Raw genomic sequence first — 24,288 nt, 5'->3', positions numbered from 1 at the left:
CTCACCCCAGCAGCACACACACAGTGATGATCCCATACTCACTTCACTTCAGTATCACTCGGTGTAATGACACACACCTCAGCAGCACACACACAGTGATGATCACATACTCACTTCAGTATCACTCGGTGTAATGACACTCACCCCAGCAGCACACACACAGTGATGATCCCATACTCACTTCAGTATCACTCGGTGTAATGACACAAACTCACCCCAGCAGCACACACACAGTGATGATCACATACTCACTTCAGTATCACTCGGTGTAATGACACACACCCCAGCAGCACACACACAGTGATGATCACATACTCACTTCAGTATCACTCGGTGTAATGACACAAACTCACCTCAGCAGCACACACACAGTGATGATCACATACTCACTTCACTATCACTCGGTGTAATGACACAAACTCACCTCAGCAGCACACACACAGTGATGATCACATACTCACTTCAGTATCACTCGGTGTAATGACACACACCTCAGCACACACACACACAGTGATGATCACATACTCACTTCAGTATCACACTTAGTGTAATGACACACACCCCAGCAGCACACACACAGTGATGATCACATACTCACTTCACTATCACTCGGTGTAATGACACAAACTCACCTCAGCAGCACACACACAGTGATGATCACATACTCACTTCAGTATCACTCGGTGTAATGACACACACCTCAGCAGCACACACACAGTGATGATCACATACTCACTTCAGTATCACACTTAGTGTAATGACACACACCTCAGCAGCACACACACAGTGATGATCACATACTCACTTCAGTATCACTCGGTGTAATGACACACACCTCAGCAGCACACACACAGTGATGATCACATACTCACTTCAGTATCACTCGGTGTAATGACACAAACTCACCTCAGCAGCACACACACAGTGATGATCACATACTCACTTCAGTATCACTCGGTGTAATGACACACACCTCAGCAGCACACACACAGTGATGATCACATACTCACTTCAGTATCACTCGGTGTAATGACACAAACTCACCTCAGCAGCACACACAGTGATGATCCCATACTCACTTCAGTATCACTCGGTGTAATGACACAAACTCACCTCAGCAGCACACACACAGTGATGATCCCATACTCACTTCAGTATCACTCGGTGTAATACCACAAACTCACCTCAGCAGCACACACACAGTGATGATCACATACTCACTTCACTATCACTCGGTGTAATGACACACACCCCAGCAGCACACACACAGTGATGATCACATACTCACTTCAGTATCACTCGGTGTAATGACACACACCCCAGCAGCACACACACAGTGATGATCACATACTCACTTCACTATCACTCGGTGTAATGACACACACCTCAGCAGCACACACACAGTGATGATCACATACTCACTTCAGTATCACTCGGTGTAATGACACAAACTCACCTCAGCAGCACACACACAGTGATGATCCCATACTCACTTCAGTATCACTCGGTGTAATGACACAAACTCACCTCAGCAGCACACACACAGTGATGATCACATACTCACTTCAGTATCACTCGGTGTAATGACACACACCTCAGCAGCACACACACAGTGATGATCCCATACTCACTTCAGTATCACTCGGTGTAATGACACAAACTCACCTCAGCAGCACACACACAGTGATGATCACATACTCACTTCAGTATCACTCGGTGTAATGACACAAACTCACCTCAGCAGCACACACACAGTGATGATCACATACTCACTTCAGTATCACTCGGTGTAATGACACACACCTCAGCAGCACACACACAGTGATGATCCCATACTCACTTCAGTATCACTCGGTGTAATGACACTCACCCCAGCAGCACACACACAGTGATGATCACATACTCACTTCAGTATCACTCGGTGTAATGACACACACCTCAGCAGCACACACACAGTGATGATCACATACTCACTTCACTATCACTCGGTGTAATGACACACACCTCAGCAGCACACAAACAGTGATGATCACATACTCACTTCACTATCACTCGGTGTAATGACACACACCTCAGCAGCACACACACAGTGATGATCCCATACTCACTTCAGTATCACTCGGTGTAATGACACACACCTCAGCAGCACACACACAGTGATGATCACATACTCACTTCAGTATCACTCGGTGTAATGACACACACCTCAGCAGCACACACACAGTGATGATCACATACTCACTTCAGTATCACACTTCGTGTAATGACACAAACTCACCTCAGCAGCACACACACAGTGATGATCACATACTCACTTCAGTATCACTTCGTGTAATGACACAAACTCACCTCAGCAGCACACACACAGTGATGATCACATACTCACTTCAGTATCACACTTCGTGTAATGACACAAACTCACCTCAGCACACACAGTGATGATCACATACTCACTTCAATATCACACTCAGTATAATTACACACACTCACCTCAGCAGCACACACTCAGTGTAATGACACACACTCACCTCAGCAGCACACACTCTGAGTGATCACCCCACACTCACATCATTGGCTATGCCGTCTCTTGCAGCATTGGAGTCTCGTGTCCCCGGCAGATCCACCAGCACCGCTCCCGTCCTCAGGACCTCCGATCGTGGGACAAAGACCTTCACGCATTTCACGATGGGCCAGAACTCTCCTCCCGCCCTCTGCTTCTTCTCCTCCGCCTGCGAGTCAATGAACTTCTCTATGGCTGAGCGAAACGCAGACGCCTTGTGGGAGACAAGATGGAGTGTGAGACAGAGTGAGTGTCTGACACCTGTGTGAGAGAGCGAGTGTCTGACACACTGTGAGAGAGAGTGAGTGTCTGACACACTGTGAGAGAGTGAGTGTCTGACACACTGTGAGAGAGAGTGAGTGTCTGACACACTGTGAGAGAGTGAGTGTCTGACACACTGTGAGAGAGTGAGTGTCTGACACACTGTGAGAGTGAGAGTGTCTGACACACTGTGTGTGAGAGTGAGAGTGTCTGACACACTGTGTGAGAGTGTCTGACACACTGTGAGAGAGTGAGTGTCTGACACCTGTGTGAGAGTGAGAGTGTGTCCGACACACTGTGTGAGAGAGTGAGAGTGTGACACCTGTGAAAGAGAGTGAGTGTGTCTGACACTGTGTGTGAGAGTGAGAGTGTCTGACACACTGTGTGAGAGTGTCTGACACACTGTGAGAGAGTGAGTGTCTGACACCTGTGTGAGAGAGTGAGTATCTGACACACTGTGAGAGAGTGAGTGTGTCCGACACACTGTGTGAGAGAGTGAGAGTGTGACACCTGTGAAAGAGAGTGAGTGTGTCTGACACTGTGTGTGAGAGTGAGAGTGTCTGACACACTGTGTGTGAGAGTGAGAGTGTCTGACACACTGTGTAAGAGTGTCTGACACACTGTGAGAGAGTGTCTGACACACTGTGAGAGAGTGAGTGTCTGACACCTGTGTGAGAGAGTGAGTGTCTGACACACTGTGAGAGAGTGAGTGTCTGACACCTGTGTGAGAGAGTGAGTGTCTGACACACTGTGAGAGAGTGAGAGTGTCTGACACACTGTGTGAGAGTGAGTGTCTGACACACTGAGAGTGAGTGTGCGACACTGTGTGTGAGAGTGCGAGTGTCTGACACTGAGTGCGAGTGTCTGACACACTGTGTGTGAGAGAGAGAGAGTGACTAAGGATTCTGCTTGATCCGTGCCGGGTTTCGCTGCCAGTTCGTGTTTTCCAGGCAGCCTGCCCTTTCCACTCTAGCCCTTTCCACTCTATTTGGCCATTTTGGTTACTGGCAGCCTGCTATACAAGGCTTAGGGTTGCCAGGTGTCCGGTTTTGAACCAGACAGGCCGGTAATTCCGATGTCTGTTCGGTATAAAAACGTGTGTCCGGTACTACCATTTTTTGCGGCAGAGGGCTGGCAGCGCAAGCGCGAGGGCGTCGCGACGTGGAAGGGCTGGAAGTGCTGAGATTGGGGGCGGACGGTCTGTGTCCTTCCTGGCAATAAGGTAAAGACACAATTTGGGGGATGATGAGGGAGCCAGGATGAGGTGATGGGGGGCCAGGATGAGGTGAGGTGATGGGGGGCCAGGATGAGGTGAGGTGACGGGGGGCCAGGATGAGGTGAGGTGATGGGGGGCCAGGATGAGGTGAGGTGATGGGGGGCCAGGATGAGGTGAGGTGATGGGGGGGCCAGGATGAGGTGAGGTGATGGGGGGGCCAGGATGAGGTGAGGTGATGGGGAGCCAGGATGAGGTGAGGTGATGATGGGGAGCCAGGATGAGGTGAGGTGATGATGGGGGGCCAGGATGAGGTGAGGAGATGATGGGGGCCAGGATGAGGTGAGGTGATGATGGGGAGCCAGGATGAGGTGAGGTGATGGGGGGGCAGGATGAGGTGAGGTGATGATGGGGGGCCAGGATGAGGTGAGGAGATGATGGGGGGCCAGGATGAGGTGAGGTGATGGGGGGCCAGGATGAGGTGAGGTGATGGGGAGCCAGGATGAGGTGAGGTGATGGGGGGGCCAGGATGAGGTGAGGTGATGGGGGGCCCGGATGAGGTGAGGTGATGGAGGGCCAGGATGAGGTGAGGTGATGGGGGGCCAGGATGAGGTGAGGTGATGGGGAGCCAGGATGAGGTGAGGTGATGGGGGGGCCAGGATGAGGTGAGGTGATGGGGGGCCCGGATGAGGTGAGGTGATGGAGGGCCAGGATGAGCTGAGGTGATGGGGGGCCAGGATGAGGTGAGGTGATGGGGGGCCAGGATGAGGTGAGGTGATGGGGGGCCAGGATGAGGTGAGGTGATGGGGGGCCAGGATGAGGTGAGATGATGGGGAGCCAGGATGAGGTGAGATGATGGGGGGCCAGGATGAGGTGAGGTGATGGGGAGCCAGGATGAGGTGAGGTGATGGGGGGCCAGGATGAGGTGAGGTGATGGGGGGCCAGGATGAGGTGAGATGATGGGGAGCCAGGATGAGGTGAGATGATGGGGAGCCAGGATGAGGTGAGGTAATGGGGGGCCAGGATGAGGTGAGGTGATTGGGGGGTCAGGATAAGGTGAGGTGATGGGGGGGGCAGGATGAGGTGAGATGATGGGGAGCCAGGAGGAGGTGAGGTGATGGGGGGCCAGGATGAGGTGAGGTGATGGGGAGCCAGGATGAGGTGAGATGATGGGGGGCCAGGATGAGGTGAGGTGATGGGGGGCCAGGATGAGGTGAGGTGATGGGGGGCCAGGATGAGGTGAGGTGGTGGGGGGCCAGAATGAGGTGATGGGAGGCCAGGATGAGCTGAGGAGATGATGGGGAGCCAGGGTGAGGTGATGGGGGGCCAGGATGAGGTGAGGTGATGGGGAGCCAGGATGAGGTGATGGGGGGTCAGGATGAGCTGAGATGATGGGGGGCCAGGATGAGATGATGGGGGGCCAGGATGAGGTGATGGGGGACCAGGATGAGGAGAGGTGATGGGGAGCCAGGATGAGCTGAGGAGATGATGGGGAGCCAGGATGAGGTGAGGTGATGTGATGGGGGGCCAGGATGAGCTGAGATGATGGGGGGCCAGGATGAGGTGAGGTGATGGGGGGCCAGGATGAGCTGAGATGATGGGGGGCCAGGATGAGGTGAGGTGATGGGGGGCCAGGATGAGGTGAGGTGATGGGGGGCCAGGATGAGGTGAGGTGATGGGGGGCCAGGATGAGCTGAGATGATGGGGAGCCCGGATGAGGTGAGTGGGGCCAGGATGAGCTGAGATGATGGGGGGCCAGGATGAGGTGATGGGGACCAGGATGAGGTGATGGGGGATGAGGTGAGGTGATGGGGGGCCAGGATGAGCCGAGGAGATGATGGGGGGGCCAGGATGAGGTGAGGTGATGGGGGGCCAGGATGAAGTGAGGAGATGATGGAGAGCCAGGATGAGGTGATGGGGAGCCAGGATGAGGTGAGGTAATGGGGGGCCAGGATGAGGTGAGGTGATTGGGGGGTGAGGATGAGGTGAGGTGATGGGGGGGCAGGATGAGGTGAGATGATAGGGAGCCAGGATGAGGTGAGATGATGGGGGGCCAGGATGAGGTGAGGTGATGGGGGGCCAGGATGAGGTGAGGTGATGGGGGGCCAGGATGAGGTGAGGTGATGGGGGGCCAGGATGAGGTGAGGTGATGGGGGGCCAGGATGAGGTGAGGTGATGGGGAGCCAGGATGAGGTGAGGTGGTGGGGGGCCAGGATGAGGTGATGGGAGGCCAGGATGAGCTGAGGAGATGATGGGGAGCCAGGATGAGGTGAGGTGATGGGGGGCCAGGATGAGGTGAGGTGATGGGGGGCCAGGATGAGGTGATGGGGGGTCAGGATGAGCTGAGATGATGGGGGGCCAGGATGAGATGATGGGGGGCCAGGATGAGGTGATGGGGGACCAGGATGAGGAGAGGTTATGGGGAGCCAGGATGAGGTGAGGTGATGTGATGGGGGGCCAGGATGAGGTGAGGTGATGGGGGGCCAGGATGAGGTGATGTGATGGGGGGCCAGGATGAGTTGAGATGATGGGGGGCCAGGATGAGGTGAGGTGATGGGGGGCCAGGATGAGGTGAGGTGATGGGGGGCCAGGATGAGCTGAGATGATGGGGAGCCAGGATGAGGTGATGGGGACCAGGATGAGGTGATGGGGGACCAGGATGAGGTGAGGTGATGGGGGGCCAGGATGAGCCGAGGAGATGATGGGGGGGCCAGGATGAGGTGAGGTGATGGGGGGCCAGGATGAATTGAGGAGATGATGGAGAGCCAGGATGAGGTGAGGAGATGATGGAGAGCCAGGATGATGTGATGGGGGGCCAGGATGATGTGATGGGGGGCCAGGATGAGGTGAGGTGATGGGGGGCCAGGATGAGCTGAGGAGATGATGGGGAGCCAGGATGAGGTGAGGAGATGATGGGGGGCCAGGATGAGGTGAGATGATGGGGGGAGGGCAGGATGAGGTGAGGTGATGGGGGCCAGGATGAGCTGAGGAGATGATGGGGGGCCAGGATGAGGTGAGGTGATGGGGGGGCAGGATGAGGTGATGGGGAGCCAGGATGAGGTGAGGTGATGTGGGGCCAGGATAAGCTGAGGACATGATGGGGAGCCAGGATGAGGTGAGGTGATGGGGGGGCAGGATGAGCTGAGATGATAGGGGGCCAGGATGAGGTGAGGTGATGGGGAGCCAGGTTGAGGTGAGGTGATGGGGGGCCAGGATGAGCCGAGATGATGGGGAGCCAGGTTGAGGTGAGGTGATGGGGGGCCAGGATGAGGTGAGATGATGGGGAGCCAGGTTGAGGTGAGGTGATGGGGGGCCAGGATGAGCTGAGATGATGGGGGGCCAGGATGAGGTGATGGGGGGCCAGGATGAGGTGATGGGGGGCCAGGATGAGGTGATGGGGGGCCAGGATGAGGTGATGGGGGGCCAGGATGAGGTGATGGGGGGCCAGGATGAGGTGATGGGGGCCCAGGATGAAGTGATGGGGGCCCAGGATGAGCCGAGATGACAGGAGGATCCCGTGGCTGACACTTCACAACATGAGGAATACGAGAGACAGGAGGATCCCGTGGCTGACACCTCACAACATGAGGAATACGAGAGACAGGAGGATCCCGTGGCTGACACCTCACAACATGAGGAATACGAGAGACAGGAGGATCCCGTGGCTGACACCTCAAAACATGAGGAATAGGAGGGACAGGAGGATCCGTGGCTAACACCTCACAACATGAGGAATAGGAGGGACAGGAGGATCCCGTGGCTTACACCTCACAACATTAGGAATACGAGACACAGGAGGATCCCGTGGCTGACACCTCAAAACATGAGGAATACGAGAGACAGGAGGATCCCGTGGCTGACACCTCATAACATGAGGAATAGGAGAGACAGGAGGATCCCGTGGCTGACACCTCACAACATGAGGAATACGAGAGACAGGAGGATCCGTGGCTAACACCTCACAACATGAGGAATACGAGAGACAGGAGGATCCGTGGCTAACACCTCACAACATGAGGAATACGAGACACAGGAGGATCCCGTGGCTGACACCTCACAACATGAGGAATACGAGAGACAGGAGGATATCGTGGCTAACACCTCACAACATGAGGAATACGAGAGACAGGAGGATCTGTGGCTAACACCTCACAACATGAGGAATACGAGACACAGGAGGATCCCGTGGCTGACACCTCATAACATGAGGAATAGGAGAGACAGGAGGATCCCGTGGCTGACACCTCACAACATGAGGAATACGAGAGACAGGAGGATCCCGTGGCTAACACCTCACAACATGAGGAATAGGAGGGACAGGAGGATCCGTGGCTAACACCTCACAACATGAGGAATAGGATAGACAGGAGGATCCCGTGGCTGACACCTCACAACATGAGGAATATGAGAGACAGGAGGATCCCGTGGCTAACACCTCACAACATGAGGAATACGAGAGACAGGAGGATATCGTGGCTGACACCTCACAACATGAGGAATACGAGAGACAGGAGGATCTGTGGCTAACACCTCACAACATGAGGAATACGAGACACAGGAGGATCCCGTGGCTGACACCTCACAACATGAGGAATACGAGCCACAGGAGGATCCCGTGGCTGACACCTCACAACATGAGGAATACGAGACACAGGAGGATCCCGTGGCTAACACCTCACAACATGAGGAATAGGAGGGACAGGAGGATCCCGTGGCTTACACCTCACAACATGAGGAATAGGAGGGACAGGAGGATCCCGTGGCTGACACTGTGACGGTGAGGGGGTAACCAGGCCATCAATAAAGGTTTTATGCCCGGCTGGTTACCTCTGAGCCTATTTCAGGGTTTAGAGAGTCAGCTCTTGAACCCAGTGGTTCTACACAAATTTACCTGTAAATGTATATGTTTGTGCAACATTAAAGGATTTGGTGTCTTTTGCCTTACCAGGAGCGCTAACCAGGGGGGATTCTCAGGCTGTGAGTTTCAGGGGAGATTCTCAGGGGAGATTCTCAGGGGGGATTCTCAGGCTGTGAGTCTCAGGGGAGATTCTCAGGCTGTGAGTTTCAGGGGGGATTCTCAGGCTGTGAGTCTCAGGGGGGGATTCTCAGGCTCTGAGTTTCAGGGGGGATTCTCGGGCTGTGAGTCTCAGGGGGATTCTCAGGCTGTGAGTTTCAGGGGGGATTCTCGGGCTGTGAGTCTCAGGGGGGATTCTCGGGCTGTGAGTCTCAGGGGGGATTCTCGGGCTGTGAGTCTCAGGGGGGATTCTCAGGCTGTGAGTCTCAGGGGAGATTCTCGGGCTGTGAGTTTCAGGGGAGATTCTCAGGCTGTGAGTCTCAGGGGGGATTCTCAGGCTGTGAGTTTCAGGGGGATTCTCAGGCTGTGAGTTTCAGGGGAGATTCTCAGGCTGTGAGTCTCAGGGGGGATTCTCGGGCTGTGAGTTTCAGGGGAGATTCTCAGGCTGTGAGTTTCAGGGGGGATTCTCGGGCTGTGAGTCTCAGGGGGGATTCTCGGGCTGTGAGTTTCAGGGGGGATTCTCGGGCTGGGAGTTTCAGGGGGGATTCTCAGGCTGTGAGTTTCAGGGGAGATTCTCGGGCTGTGAGTTTCAGGGGAGATTCTCGGGCTGTGAGTTTCAGGGGAGATTCTCAGGCTGTGAGTTTCAGGGGGGATTCTCGGGCTGTGAGTTTCAGGGGGGATTCTCAGGCTGTGAGTTTCAGGGGGGATTCTCGGGCTGTGAGTTTCAGGGGAGATTCTCAGGCTGTGAGTTTCAGGGGGGATTCTCAGGCTGTGAGTTTCAGGGGAGATTCTCAGGCTATGAGTTTCAGGGGGGATTCTCAGGCTGTGAGTTTCAGGGGGGATTCTCAGGCTGTGAGTTTCAGGGGGGATTCTCAGGCTGTGAGTTTCAGGGGGGATTCTCAGGCTGTGAGTTTCAGGGGGGATTCTCAGGCTGAGAGTTTCAGGGGGGATTCTCAGGCTGTGAGTTTCAGGGGAGATTCTCAGGCTGTGAGTTTCAGGGGAGATTCTCAGGCTGTGAATTTCAGGGGGGACTTTGCTGTAAAAGTGTTGTCGGATTGTGTCTAGGTAGTCGGGGTCCAGAGTTGCTGGCCACCCCAAAATGTACCCGGAAATCGGGTCAGATTCCCGGGTATGTGTAGGCACAGACCTCTGGACCAAGTCCCTTGTTCCCTAGGATCTAGTGGAAAGTCGCGCACGTTCAGAGCTCCAAGAGCTTCCTATAAGAAGTTTATTAAAAGTTGGTTTAAATAACGCTTAGGTTAAGTTTCAGAGTTGCTTCTATTCTACCGAAGCTGGACTTAGAAATAATTTCACCCTCGAAACCTTATCGATGGTTGGAGACACTCAGAACCCCTGTCTCCAACCATCGATAAGGTTTCGAGGGTGAAATTATTTCTAAGTCCAGCTTCGGTAGAATAGAAGCAACTCTGAAACTTAACCTAAGCGTTATTTAAACCAACTTTTAATAAACTTCTTATAGGAAGCTCTTGGAGCTCTGAACGTGCGCGACTTTCCACTAGATCCTAGGGAACAAGGGAGTTAGGAGAATGTTGTGATATTTTTACTAACATTGTGTATATAGGTATATATGTTTTATGCACTGTATGTATATAGGTATATATGTTTTATGCACTGTATATGAGCTGGGGAATTTCCAAGTCTCTGGTTCCGAGAGACCAGATGGCCACCAGGCCTGGTGCCACTGAATCTGCTCGCGTCCCGGACTTGAAAGTGTCAGAGATGCCCCAGTGTTAGGGCAGGCGGAGTACCAGAGTTAAAGTAAAGTTTCCACGTCCTGACATGAATAGGGGCTATCGGGCGACCATTTACTTAGCCCCAGACTCTGAGGAGCCAGACCAGCGGGTGGGTTCAATATGCTCAGTGGCAGAGGTGTCCAGTGGGCGCATGCCCTTTGCAGAATTGAAATCCGTGCCCGCCCGGCTTCAGGGGACCGGCAAATCTCTGATCGGCTGGAAGAAATATTCCCACGCGCTGATTGGTTGTAGTATTCTGTGAATGGGACTGAAATCCAATAAGAAACCCAGCAGCCAATCAGGACCGGAGATTCTAAGCGCCAAGAGAGCAGCGGCAAATTGGAAATCACCAAACAATGCTCTCGGAGAAATAGCAGCGAGCGGCTTCAGAGATTAAGGCAAGAAATTTGCTACAGTAAGTCCCACTTTTCGAGGCCAAGTTCTCAAAAGAGAACATAGCGGTTATGATGGTGAAGGGGTACCCAGGCCATTAATAAAGGTATTTGGCCCAGCTGGATGCGCCTGAGCCATGTTGGGAAATTGTGAGTGTCAGCTCTACAACCCAATCATGGCATGTAACTGCATGTATAACAAAGATGTATGTGTATTCTTAAAGGTCCAGGAGTGCCGGCCAGCGGAGATACGCAGGGCGTGAGTTTCAGGGGTGATTTCACGGTAAAATGTTGTCAGTGTGTGTTTGGGTAGAAGGGGGCCAGGGTTGCGGGTTACCCCGAAACATGTACTCCGGAATCCCCCAGATTCCTGAGGATCACAGACACCGGATAAAATCCCCCCTAGAAAGCAGTTTGCAGCTCACCGCCAAATCCACCTGCTTCAGCACAAACCAGAACAGTAAAACCGGGCAGGGAACTGAATTACATTTAAGGTTCTCGGCATATGTCCAAACCCCAGAACCCGATGGGGGGTTCCGTACATCTCTCCCCAGGGATAAGGCGAAGAGAGTTATAGGGGCTTTAAGTTAAAGTGTAGAGTATCAGCTCTGCAGCCCAGTGATGGTGTTAATACTGTAATTGTATTAGGGGCCGTCTGTGTGTCTCCCACCAGGGCTAAGGGGGGGAGAATCATATCATGTTTTAAAGGTATGGGTTATTGTAACAATGTTTTCTGTATAAGGGGAAAAGAAAATGGTTTTTAACAATCCCCAAAGTTTATATTTTTATTCCAGTACTGTTCAGAGGAAGGCATTTAGTATGGATAAACATCCATTTGCATAGGAAGCAGGGGAAGCTACTTCGCCTATGAGCTTCAAAGAATCAGCTTCAAAGGCCATGCAGGATGAAGGTGTTAATAATGGGTAAGCAAGGATATGGAGGTGTTAACCATTTGGTAGCAGGGAGGAGAAAAGGAAGAGAAGTTCAATAAGCCATCCTGGCAAATGGCTACTCGATCCAGACTCTCCGGCGCCAAGCCGTCAGGGGGTCTCACATGACAAGTGGGGGAAGATGGTGGTTCGCACATGCTCAGTTGCTATACTGAAGCTCTCTGCCAGGTTCTGTAAGAGACTGGCAAAACCTGACGATAGGTGGGTTATTTAGTTCCCACGCAGCGGTTGGCTGAAGACTGTACAGATAGGGATTGGGAGGGTTTAAAAATCTGTGCAGCCCCTCGGGTAACAGTTCCATCTGAGATTCACCTAAGATCCATCTAAGATTCATCATGCGGTAAAGAGTTCCATCTAAGATCTTTCCTGTAACCAGATTTAACATCATAACCAGTAAGTGTATTTTCGTACTATTTTGTAAATCAAGCGGTGTGTGTTCATTGTGTAAATAAATTATAATTTATTATATCTTCTGCTTTGCTCAGTCAAAGGATCTGGATATTAAGGTGTTAAAAGCATTGGTCTCCCATGACAGCGGTCGGGGCAGGGACTACACGCCGAAAAGAGTACCAGGACGTTTGGTGCTTTCCCATGGTCAAGGGATTTTGGCAGCTCCGGAAGAGATACAGCGGTGGCGTATGGTAACTAATGCCGATTTGAGCTCCAGGACATTTCGGGACAAGTCCTGGTCAACTGCAAACTTTGTTTTAAGGACTGTAAAGGCTAGGAAAGTTTATTTTTTCCCAAGACCTCCAGTAAGTGTGTTTTTCTCCTGTATATTGTAATTCACTGAGTGTACGTCTGTTTCTAAGTAATAAATCGCAATTTGTTTTACTTCTTGCTTTTGCTCAGTGATATAATCCTGGTATAAAGGTGTAAATCTCTGGTCTCCAGCGACAGACACCTCACAACATGAGGAATAGGAGGGACAGGAGGATCCCGTGGCTGACATCTCACAACATGAGGAATAGGAGGGACAGGAGGATCCGTGGCTAACACCTCACAACATGAGGAATAGGAGGGACAGGAGGATCCCGTGGCTGATATCTCACAACATGAGGAATACGAGGGACAGGAGGATCCGTGGCTAACACCTCACAACATGAGGAATAGGAGGGACAGGAGGATCCCGTGGCTGATATCTCACAACATGAGGAATACGAGGGACAGGAGGATCCGTGGCTAACACCTCACAACATGAGGAATAGGAGGGACAGGAGGATCCGTGGCTAACACCTCACAACATGAGGAATACGAGGGACAAGAGGATCCCGTGGCTGACATCTCACAACATGAGGAATAGGAGGGACAGGAGGATCCCGTGGCTGACACCTCACAACATGAGGAATAGGAGGGACAGGAGGATCCCGTGGCTGACACCTCACAACATGAGGAATAGGAGGGACAGGAGGATCCCGTGGCTGACACCTCACAACATGAGGAATACGAGGGACAGGAGGATCCCGTGGCTAACACCTCACAACATGAGGAATAGGAGGGACAGGAGGATCCCGTGGCTAACACCTCACAACATGAGGAATAGAAGGGACAAGAGGATCCCGTGGCTGACACCTCACAACATGAGGAATAGGAGGGACAAGAGTATCCCGTGGCTGACACCTCACAACATGAGGAATAGGAGGGACAGGAGGATCCCGTGGCTAACACCTCACAACATGAGGAATAGGAGGGACAGTAGGATCCCGTGGCTGACACCTCACAACATGAGGAATACGAGGGACAAGAGGATCCCGTGGCTGACATCTCACAACATGAGGAATACGAGGGACAGGAGGATCCCGTGGCTGACACCTCACAACATGAGGAATAGGAGGGACAGGAGGATCCCGTGGCTGACACCTCACAACATGAGGAATAGGAGGGACAGGAGGATCCCGTGGCTGACATCTCACAACATGAGGAATAGGAGGGACAGGAGGATCCCGTGGCTGACATCTCACAACATGAGGAATAGGAGGGACAGGAGGATCCCGTGGCTGACACCTCACAACATGAGGAATACGAGGGACAGGAGGATCCGTGGCTAACACCTCACAACATGAGGCATACGAGGGACAAGAGGATCCCGTGGCTGACATCTCACAACATGAGGAATAGGAGGGACAGGAGGATCCCGTGGCTGACATCTCACAACATGAGGAATAGGAGGGACAGGAGGATCCCGTGGCTGACACCTCACAACATGAGGAATAGGAGGGACAGGAGGATCCCGTGGCTGACACCTCACAACATGAGGAATATCAGGGACAGGAGGATCCCCGTGGCTGACACCTCACAACATGAGGAATAGGAGGGACAGGAGGATCCTGTGGCTGACACCTCACAACATGAGGAATAGGAGGGACAGGAGGATCCCGTGGCTGACACCTCACAACATGAGGAATACGAGGGACAGGAGGATCCCGTGGCTAACACCTCATAACATGAGGAATACGAGAGACAGGAGGATCCCGTGGCTGACATCTCACAACATGAGGAATATGAGGGACAGGAGGATCCCGTGGCTGACACCTCACAACATGAGGAATAGGAGGGACAGGAGGATCCCGTGGCTAACACCTCACAACATGAGTAATAGGAGGGACAGGAGGATCCCGTGGCTGACACACCATGACATGAGGAATACGAGGGACAGGAGGATCCCGTGGCTGACACATAACAACACGAGGAATAGGAGGGACAGGAGGATCCGTGGCTGACACCTCACAACATGAGGAATAGGAGGGACAAGAGAATCCCGTGGCTGACACCTCACAACATGAGGAATAGGAGGGACAGGAGGATCCGTGGCTAACACCTCACAACATGAGGAATAGGAGGGACAGGAGGATCCCGTGGCTAACACATCATGTCATGAGGAATAGGAGGGACAGGAGGATCCCGTGGCTGACACATCATGACATGAGGAATAGGAGGGACAGGAGGATCCCGTGGCTGACGCCTCACAACATGAGGAATAGGAGGGACAGGAGGATCCCGTGGCTAACACCTCACAACATGAGTAATAGGAGGGACAGGAGGATCCCGTGGCTGACACCTCACAACATGAGGAATAGGAGGGACAGGAGGATCCCGTGGCTGACACCTCACAACATGAGGAATAGGAGGGACAGGAGGATCCCGTGGCTGACACATCATGACATGAGGAATAGGAGGGACAGGAGGATCCCGTGGCTGACACCTCACAACATGAGGAATAGGAGGGACAGGAGGATCCCGTGGCTGACGCCTCACAGCTTGAGGAATACGATATGACGGTAGGGGTAGATGGCTGTGGGGAGAAATCCCAGCGATTTACACCTATAAAACCGTGTAACTTGGCTGTCCTAGTAATATTTCATCCAGCCAAATGTCTTTAATGTCTGGGGAAGAACAGGGAATGTGTAAATGAATGTTATCAAAGCATGTATTCTTTTATTCCATGTGACAATCCTTCCCCAGTTAGAACTGTTTCATGATGTGATTTGGGCTAGCAGTGTGTAATTCCATGTCATATCTTTTACATAATTACCTTATGTCTGTATTTATCCCTGTGTTAGCAATTGCCCCCCAGCTAGATACAGTAGTTTGTTATTGAATGGTGATGGAATTAACATGTTAACACTGCAAATATAAATTAAGTTATGTGCCTGTCATTTGTATGGAGGGAGTTTCTGTAAATCCACTAAGTTGAAGCTCTCCATAGAAAAAGCTCAGAACAAAGGTAGGGGATTAGTTAAATGAATCAGTTACCAGGTCTCAGCCCTAGGCACTGTTTCTCTTGGCTGGCTGCTTTGCTCAATGTTAAAAGATAGCCACCAAGGGGCATAAAAGAGGTGCTGCTGGACAGAGCATGAGTTACCCTCAAAGGGAGACACTCTGGGAGGGTGTGTGGAGATTCCCTCAGAAGTCCATCTCTGGGAAGGAGTGTGGACATACATTTCATAGGGGCTGCTGTGTGCAGCACTTTGATATCCTGGAGCAGAGAAGCAGATGGGAAAACCCATATGAAGTGGGTCCTTGCACCTAGGAAAGGTAGATTTCATCCCCCCATACACCTGTAAGTGTGTATATTTTTGTCTTTTGTATTTGTGTGTTTTCGAGGATTTATCCAAAATAAACTTCATTTTATTTCATTACTGTGTTTTGCCCTGTGATTGATCCCTTAAATATAAATGGTGTTAAAAGTCCTCGTCTACTGGGACAGGAGGATCCCGTGGCTGACGCCTAATATCATGAGAAATACGAGGGACAAGAGGATCCGTGGATGACGCCTCACAAGATAAGGAATACGAGGACAGGAGGATCACCATGGCTGACGCCTCACAAGATAAGGACTGGGAGGGATCAGGACTCACTGTGTACTCAGAGATGCTCTTCACGGTCCCCAGGTGCTGAGTCACCTCTTTGTTCTGCTTCAGCACGTTCAGTTCCGCTATGTGTCCGTACACAGCCTTCACTCGGCTGTACGCTACACCAGCCGCCGACTTACTGTCCGGACGCTTCTTAAACTTCCCTGACTTGTCCTTCATATCGGTGATGAGAAGTTGCAGCTCACTGTCCCATTCCTGCGGGAGAAAGGAGGAATCGGGTCATAGAAGCAGGTCAGGTGGAGCAGAGATGGGAGTATACAAACAAAACATGGGCGGGGCAGAAAGGGGAGAGGGGAGAGAGACAAGGCCGAACAGGAAGCGGGGAGCGACACAAGGCAGGAAGCGGGGAGAGACACGGGGCAGGAAGCGGGGAGAGACACAGGGCAGGAAGCGGGGAGAGACACAGGGCAGGAAGCGGGGAGAGAGACGGGGCAGGAAGCGGGGAGAGACACGGGGCAGGAAGCGGGGAGAGACACAGGGCAGGAAGCGGGAAGAGACACAGGGCTGGAAGCAGGGAGAGAGACAGGGCAGGAAGCGGGGAGAGACAGGGGGCAGGAAGCGGGGAGAGACAGGGCAGGAAGCGGGGAGAGACACAGGGCTGGAAGCGGGGAGAGAGACAGGGCAGGAAGCGGGGAGAGAGACAGGGCAGGAAGCGGGGAGAGAGACAGGGCAGGAAGCGGGGAGAGATACAGGGCAGGAAGCGGGGAGAGACACAGGGCAGGAAGCGGGGAGACAGGGCAGGAAGCGGCGGGAGAGACACAGGGCTGGAAGCAGGGAGAGAGACAGGGCAGGAAGCGGGGAGAGACACGGGGCAGGAAGCAGGGAGAGACACGGGGCAGGAAGCGGGGAGACACAGGGCAGGAAGCGGGGAGAGACACGGGGCAGGAAGCGGGGAGAGACACGGGGCAGGAAGCAGGGAGAGACACGGGGCAGGAAGCGGGGAGACACAGGGCAGGAAGCGGGGAGAGACACGGGGCAGGAAGCGGGGAGAGACACGGGGCAGGAAGCGGGGAGAGACACAGGGCTGGAAGCGGGGAGAGACACGGGGCAGGAAGCGGGGAGAGACACGGGGCAGGAAGCGGGGAGAGACACAGGGCAGGAAGCGGGAAGAGACACAGGGCTGGAAGCGGGGAGAGAGACAGGGCAGGAAGCGGGGAGAGACACGGGGCAGGAAGCGGGGAGAGACAGGGCAGGAAGCGGGGAGAGACACAGGGCTGGAAGCAGGGAGAGAGACAGGGCAGGAAGCGGGGAGAGACACAGGGCTGGAAGCAGGGAGAGAGACAGGGCAGGAAGCGGGGAGAGACACAGGGCAGGAAGCGGGGAGAGACACAGGGCAGGAAGCGGGGAGAGACACAGGGCAGGAAGCGGGGAGAGACACAGGGCAGGAAGCGGGGAGAGACACAGGGCAGGAAGCGGGGAGAGACACAGGGCAGGAAGCGGGGAGAGACACAGGGCAGGAAGCGGGGAGAGACACAGGGCAGGAAGCGGGGAGAGACAGGGCAGGAAGCGGGGAGAGAGACGGGGCAGGAAGCGGGGAGAGAGACGGGGCAGGAAGCGGGGAGAGACACAGGATAGGAAGCGGGGAGAGACAGGGCAGGAAGCGGGGAGAGAGACAGTGCAGGAAGCGGGGAGAGAGACAGTGCAGGAAGCGGGGAGCGAGACAGGGCAGGAAGCGGGGAGAGAGACAGGGCAGGAAGCGGGGAGAGAGACAGGGCAGGAAGCGGGGAGAGAGACAGGGCAGGAAGCGGGGAGAGAGACAGGGCGGGGAGAGACACAGGGCAGGAAGCGGGGAGAGACAAAGGGCAGGAAGCGGGGAGAGACAAAGGGCAGGAAGCGGGGAGAGACAAAGGGCAGGAAGCGGGGAGAGACACAGGCAGGAAGCGGGGAGAGACACAGGCAGGAAGCGGGGAGAGACACAGGCAGGAAGCGGGGAGAGACACAGGCAGGAAGCGGGGAGAGACACAGGGCAGGAAGCGGGGAGAGACACGGGGCAGGAAGCGGGGAGAGACAAAGGGCAGGAAGCGGGGAGAGACAAAGGGCAGGAAGCGGGGAGAGACACAGGCAGGAAGCGGGGAGAGACACAGGCAGGAAGCGGGGAGAGACACAGGCAGGAAGCGGGGAGAGACACAGGCAGGAAGCGGGGAGAGACACAGGCAGGAAGCAGGGAGAGAGACAGGGCAGGAAGCGGGGAGAGACACAGGCAGGAAGCGGGGAGAGAAACAGGCAGGAAGCGGGGAGAGACACAGGGCAGGAAGCAGGGAGAGACACGGAGCAGGAAGCGGGGAGAGACAAAGGGCAGGAAGCGGGGAGAGACAAAGGGCAGGAAGCGGGGAGAGACACAGGGCAGGAAGCGGGGAGAGACACAGGGCAGGAAGCGGGGAGAGACACAGGGCTGGAAGCAGGGAGAGAGACACGGGGCAGGAAGCGGGGAGAGACACGGGGCAGGAAGCGGGGAGAGAGACACGGGGCAGGAAGCGGGGAGAGAGACAGGGCTGGAAGCGGGGAGAGACACGGGGCAGGAAGCGGGGAGAGACACGGGGCAGGAAGCGGGGAGAGACAGGGCTGGAAGCAGGGAGAGACACAGGGCTGGAAGCGGGAGAGAGAAACGGGGCAGGAAGCGGGGGGGGGGACACAGGGCTGGAAGTGGGGAGAGAGACACGGGGCGGGGAGAGAGACACGGCAGGAAGCGGGGAGAGACACGGCAGGAAGCGGGGAGAGACACGGCAGGAAGTGGAGAGACACGGGGCAGGAAGCGGGGAGAGACACGGGGCAGGAAGCAGGGAGACACACAGGGCTGGAAGTGGGGAGAGACACAGGCAGGAAGTGGGGAGAGACATGGGGCAGGAAGCAGGGAGAGAGACACGGGGCAGGAAGCGGGGAGAGACACAGGGCTGGAAGTGGGGAGAGACACAGGGCTGGAAGAAGGGAGAGACAGGGCTGGAAGCAGGGAGAGAGACACAGGGCAGGAAGTGGGGAGAGACACAGGGCTGGAAGCAGGGAGAGAGACACAGGGCAGGAAGCGGGGAGAGACAGGGCTGGAAGTGGGGAGAGACACAGGGCTGGAAGCAGGGAGAGAGACAGGGCAGCCAGGGACATCCCCCCCCCCCTCACAGGGCAGCCAGGGACCCCCCCCCCCTCAAAGAGCAGCCAGGGACCCCCCCCCTCACAGGGCAGCCAGGGACCCCCCCTCACAGAGCAGCCAGGGACCCCCCCCTCACAGGGCAGCCAGGGACCCCCCCCCCTCACAGGGCAGCCAGGGACCCCCCCCCCCTCACAGGGCAGCCAGGGACCCCCCTCACAGAGCAGCCAGGGACCCCCCCTCACAGAGCAGCCAGGGACCCCCCTCCCCCCCTCACAGAGCAGCCAGGGACCCCCCCCTCACAGAGCAGCCAGGGACCCCCCCCTCACAGAGCAGCCAGGGACCCCCCTCACAGAGCAGCCAGGGACCCCCCCCTCACAGAGCAGCCAGGGACCCCCCCCTCACAGAGCAGCCAGGGACCCCCCTCACAGAGCAGCCAGGGACCCCCCTCACAGAGCAGCCAGGGACCCCCCCCCCTCACAGAGCAGCCAGGGACCCCCCTCACAGGGCAGCCAGGGACCCCCCCCTCACAGGGCAGCCAGGGACCCCCCCCTCACAGAGCAGCCAGGGACCCCCCTCACAGAGCAGCCAGGGACCCCCCCCCCCCCTCACAGAGCAGCCAGGGACCCCCCCTCACAGAGCAGCCAGGGACCCCCCCTCACAGAGCAGCCAGGGACCCCCCCTCACAGAGCAGCCAGGGACCCCCCCTCACAGAGCAGCCAGGGACCCCCCCCCTCACAGAGCAGCCAGGGACCCCCCCCCCCTCACAGAGCAGCCAGGGACCCCCCCCCTCACAGGGCAGCCAGGGACCCCCCCCCCCTCACAGAGCAGCCAGGGACCCCCCCCCTCACAGGGCAGCCAGGGACCCCCCCCCCTCAAAGAGCAGCCAGGGACCCCCCCCCTCACAGGGCAGCCAGGGACCCCCCCCCTCACAGAGCAGCCAGGGACCCCCCTCACAGGGCAGCCAGGGACCCCCCCCTCACAGAGCAGCCAGGGACCCCCCCCCCTCACAGAGCAGCCAGGGACCCCCCCTCACAGAGCAGCCAGGGACCCCCCCACACAGAGCAGCCAGGGACTGACCTCCTCAGAGAGAAATGTCACTTCCGCCCGGTAGCCGCCGTCCTCCTCCTCGGAGCTTTTGCAAATCTCCACCACCGCCGCCGTGCAGGCCCTCATGGCGGACGTGGGCAGCACGTCCTCCTCCTCCAGCAACGCATTCAATAAACTGCTCTTCCCGGCACCCGTGTCTCCCACCACCGCGATGCGCGTCCGAGGGAGCGGCGCCTGGCTGCTCAGCGCAGCGATCCGGGATCTTACAGCAAGGAATGCAAATGTGAGAGGTGTATACAGAATATATACAGGACAGCACTGCGTGCTATACAGAATATATACAGGACCAGCACTGCGTGCTATACAGTACAGAATATATACAGGACCAGCACTGCGTGCTATACAGTACAGAATATATACAGGACCAGCACTGCGTGATATACAGTACAGAATATATACAGGACAGCACTGCGTGCTATACAGTACAGAATATATACAGGACCAGCACTGCGTGCTATACAGAATATATACAGGACAGCACAGCGTGCTATACAGAATATATACAGGACAGCACTGCGTGCTATACAGAATATATACAGTACCAGCACTGCGTGCTATACAGAATATATACAGGACAGCACTGCGTGCTATACAGAATATATACAGGACAGCACTGCGTGCTATACAGAATATATACAGGACCAGCACAGCGTGCTATACAGAATATATACAGGACCAGCACAGCGTGCTATACAGAATATATACAGGACAGCACTGCGTGCTATACAGAATATATACAGGACCAGCACAGCGTGCTATACAGAATATATACAGGACAGCACTGCGTGCTATACAGAATATATACAGGACCAGCACAGCGTGCTATACAGAATATATACAGGACCAGCACAGCGTGCTATACAGAATATATACAGGACCAGCACTGCGTGATATACAGAATATATACAGGACCAGCACTGCGTGATATACAGAATATATACAGGACCAGCACTGCGTGCTATACAGAATATATACAGGACCAGCACTGCGTGATATACAGAATATATACAGGACCAGCACAGCGTGCTATACAGAATATATACAGGACCAGCACAGCGTGCTATACAGAATATATACAGGACCAGCACTGCGTGCTATACAGAATATATACAGGACCAGCACTGCGTGATATACAGAATATATACAGGACCAGCACTGCGTGATATACAGAATATATACAGGACCAGCACTGCGTGCTATACAGAATATATACAGGACCGTCAGCACTGCGTGCTATACAGAATATATACAGGACCAGCACTGCGTGCTATACAGAATATATACAGGACCAGCACTGCGTGATATACAGAATATATACAGGACCAGCACTGCGTGATATACAGAATATATACAGGACCAGCACTGCGTGATATAGAGAATATATACAGGACCAGCACTGCGTGCTATACAGAATATATACAGGACCAGCACTGCGTGCTATACAGTACATAATATATACAGGACCAGCACTGCATGCTATACAGAATATATACAGGACCAGCACTGCGTGCTATACAGAATATATACAGGACCAGCACTGCGTGCTATACAGAATATATACAGGACCAGCACTGCGTGCTATACAGAATATATACAGGACCGTCAGCACTGCGTGCTATACAGAATATATACAGGACCAGCACTGCGTGCTATACAGAATATATACAGGACCAGCACTGCGTGATATACAGAATATATACAGGACCAGCACTGCGTGCTATACAGAATATATACAGGACCAGCACTGCGTGCTATACAGAATATATACAGGACCGTCAGCACTGCGTGCTATACAGAATATATACAGGACCAGCACTGCGTGCTATACAGAATATATACAGGACCGTCAGCACTGCGTGATATACAGAATATATACAGGACCAGCACTGCGTGATATACAGAATATATACAGGACCAGCACTGCGTGATATACAGAATATATACAGGACCAGCACTGCGTGATATACAGAATATATACAGGACCAGCACTGCGTGCTATACAGAATATATACAGGACCAGCACTGCGTGCTATACAGTACAGAATATATACAGGACCAGCACTGCGTGCTATACAGAATATATACAGGACCAGCACTGCGTGCTATACAGAATATATACAGGACCAGCACTGCGTGATATACAGAATATATACAGGACCAGCACTGCGTGATATACAGAATATATACAGGACCAGCACAGCGTGCTATACAGAATATATACAGGACCAGCACTGCGTGCTATACAGAATATATACAGGACCAGCACTGCGTGATATACAGAATATATACAGGACCAGTACTGCGTGCTATACAGAATATATACAGGACCAGCACTGCGTGCTATACAGAATATATACAGGACCAGCACTGCGTGCTATACAGAATATATACAGGACCGTCAGCACTGCGTGCTATACAGAATATATACAGGACCAGCACTGCGTGCTATACAGAATATATACAGGACCAGCACTGCGTGATATACAGAATATATACAGGACCAGCACTGCGTGCTATACAGAATATATACAGGACCAGCACTGCGTGCTATACAGAATATATACAGGACCGTCAGCACTGCGTGCTATACAGAATATATACAGGACCAGCACTGCGTGATATACAGAATATATACAGGCCCAGCACTGCGTGATATACAGAATATATACAGGACCAGCACAGCGTGCTATACAGAATATATACAGGACCAGCACTGCGTGCTATACAGAATATATACAGGACCAGCACTGCGTGCTATACAGAATATATACAGGACCGTCAGCACTGCGTGCTATACAGAATATATACAGGACCAGCACTGCGTGCTATACAGAATATATACAGGACCGTCAGCACTGCGTGATATACAGAATATATACAGGACCAGCACTGCGTGATATACAGAATATATACAGGACCAGCACTGCGTGCTATACAGAATATATACAGGACCAGCACTGCGTGCTATACAGAATATATACAGGACCGTCAGCACTGCGTGCTATACAGAATATATACAGGACCAGCACTGCGTGCTATACAGAATATATACAGGACCGTCAGCACTGCGTGCTATACAGAATATATACAGGACCAGCACTGCGTGATATACAGAATATATACAGGACCAGCACTGCGTGATATACAGAATATATACAGGACCAGCACTGCGTGCTATACAGAATATATACAGGACCAGCACTGCGTGCTATACAGTACAGAATATATACAGGACCAGCACTGCGTGCTATACAGAATATATACAGGACCAGCACTGCGTGCTATACAGAATATATACAGGACCAGCACTGCGTGATATACAGAATATATACAGGACCAGCACTGCGTGATATACAGAATATATACAGGACCAGCACAGCGTGCTATACAGAATATATACAGGACCAGCACTGCGTGCTATACAGAATATATACAGGACCAGCACTGCGTGATATACAGAATATATACAGGACCAGTACTGCGTGCTATACAGAATATATACAGGACCAGCACTGCGTGCTATACAGAATATATACAGGACCGTCAGCACTGCGTGATATACAGAATATATACAGGACCAGC

General features: G+C 53.7%; 1 protein-coding gene across 1 annotated transcript in view; it reads right to left on the bottom strand.

Annotated features, from left to right (window-relative positions):
• NUGGC (nuclear GTPase, germinal center associated) overlaps positions 1-24,288 on the bottom strand; it is a gene marked incomplete at its 3' end in the record, with an annotated part of 159,592 nt that overhangs the window by 65,979 nt on the left and 69,325 nt on the right. Inside the window, exons 3-5 of the mRNA XM_075584277.1 lie at positions 20,677-20,908; positions 16,503-16,712; positions 2,568-2,774 (exon numbers count right to left, since the gene is read on the bottom strand). Of these exons, the coding sequence (XP_075440392.1) occupies positions 2,568-2,774; positions 16,503-16,712; positions 20,677-20,908 (649 nt within the window). The remainder of the gene's footprint in view (positions 1-2,567; positions 2,775-16,502; positions 16,713-20,676; positions 20,909-24,288) is intronic.

The sequence above is a fragment of the Ascaphus truei genome, unplaced genomic scaffold (assembly GCF_040206685.1).
Source record: "Ascaphus truei isolate aAscTru1 unplaced genomic scaffold, aAscTru1.hap1 HAP1_SCAFFOLD_520, whole genome shotgun sequence".
Taxonomy (NCBI): Eukaryota; Metazoa; Chordata; class Amphibia; order Anura; family Ascaphidae; genus Ascaphus; species Ascaphus truei.
The sequence above is the reverse complement of the archived record's forward strand: the minus strand, read 5'-3'. Positions and strand labels throughout refer to the sequence as shown.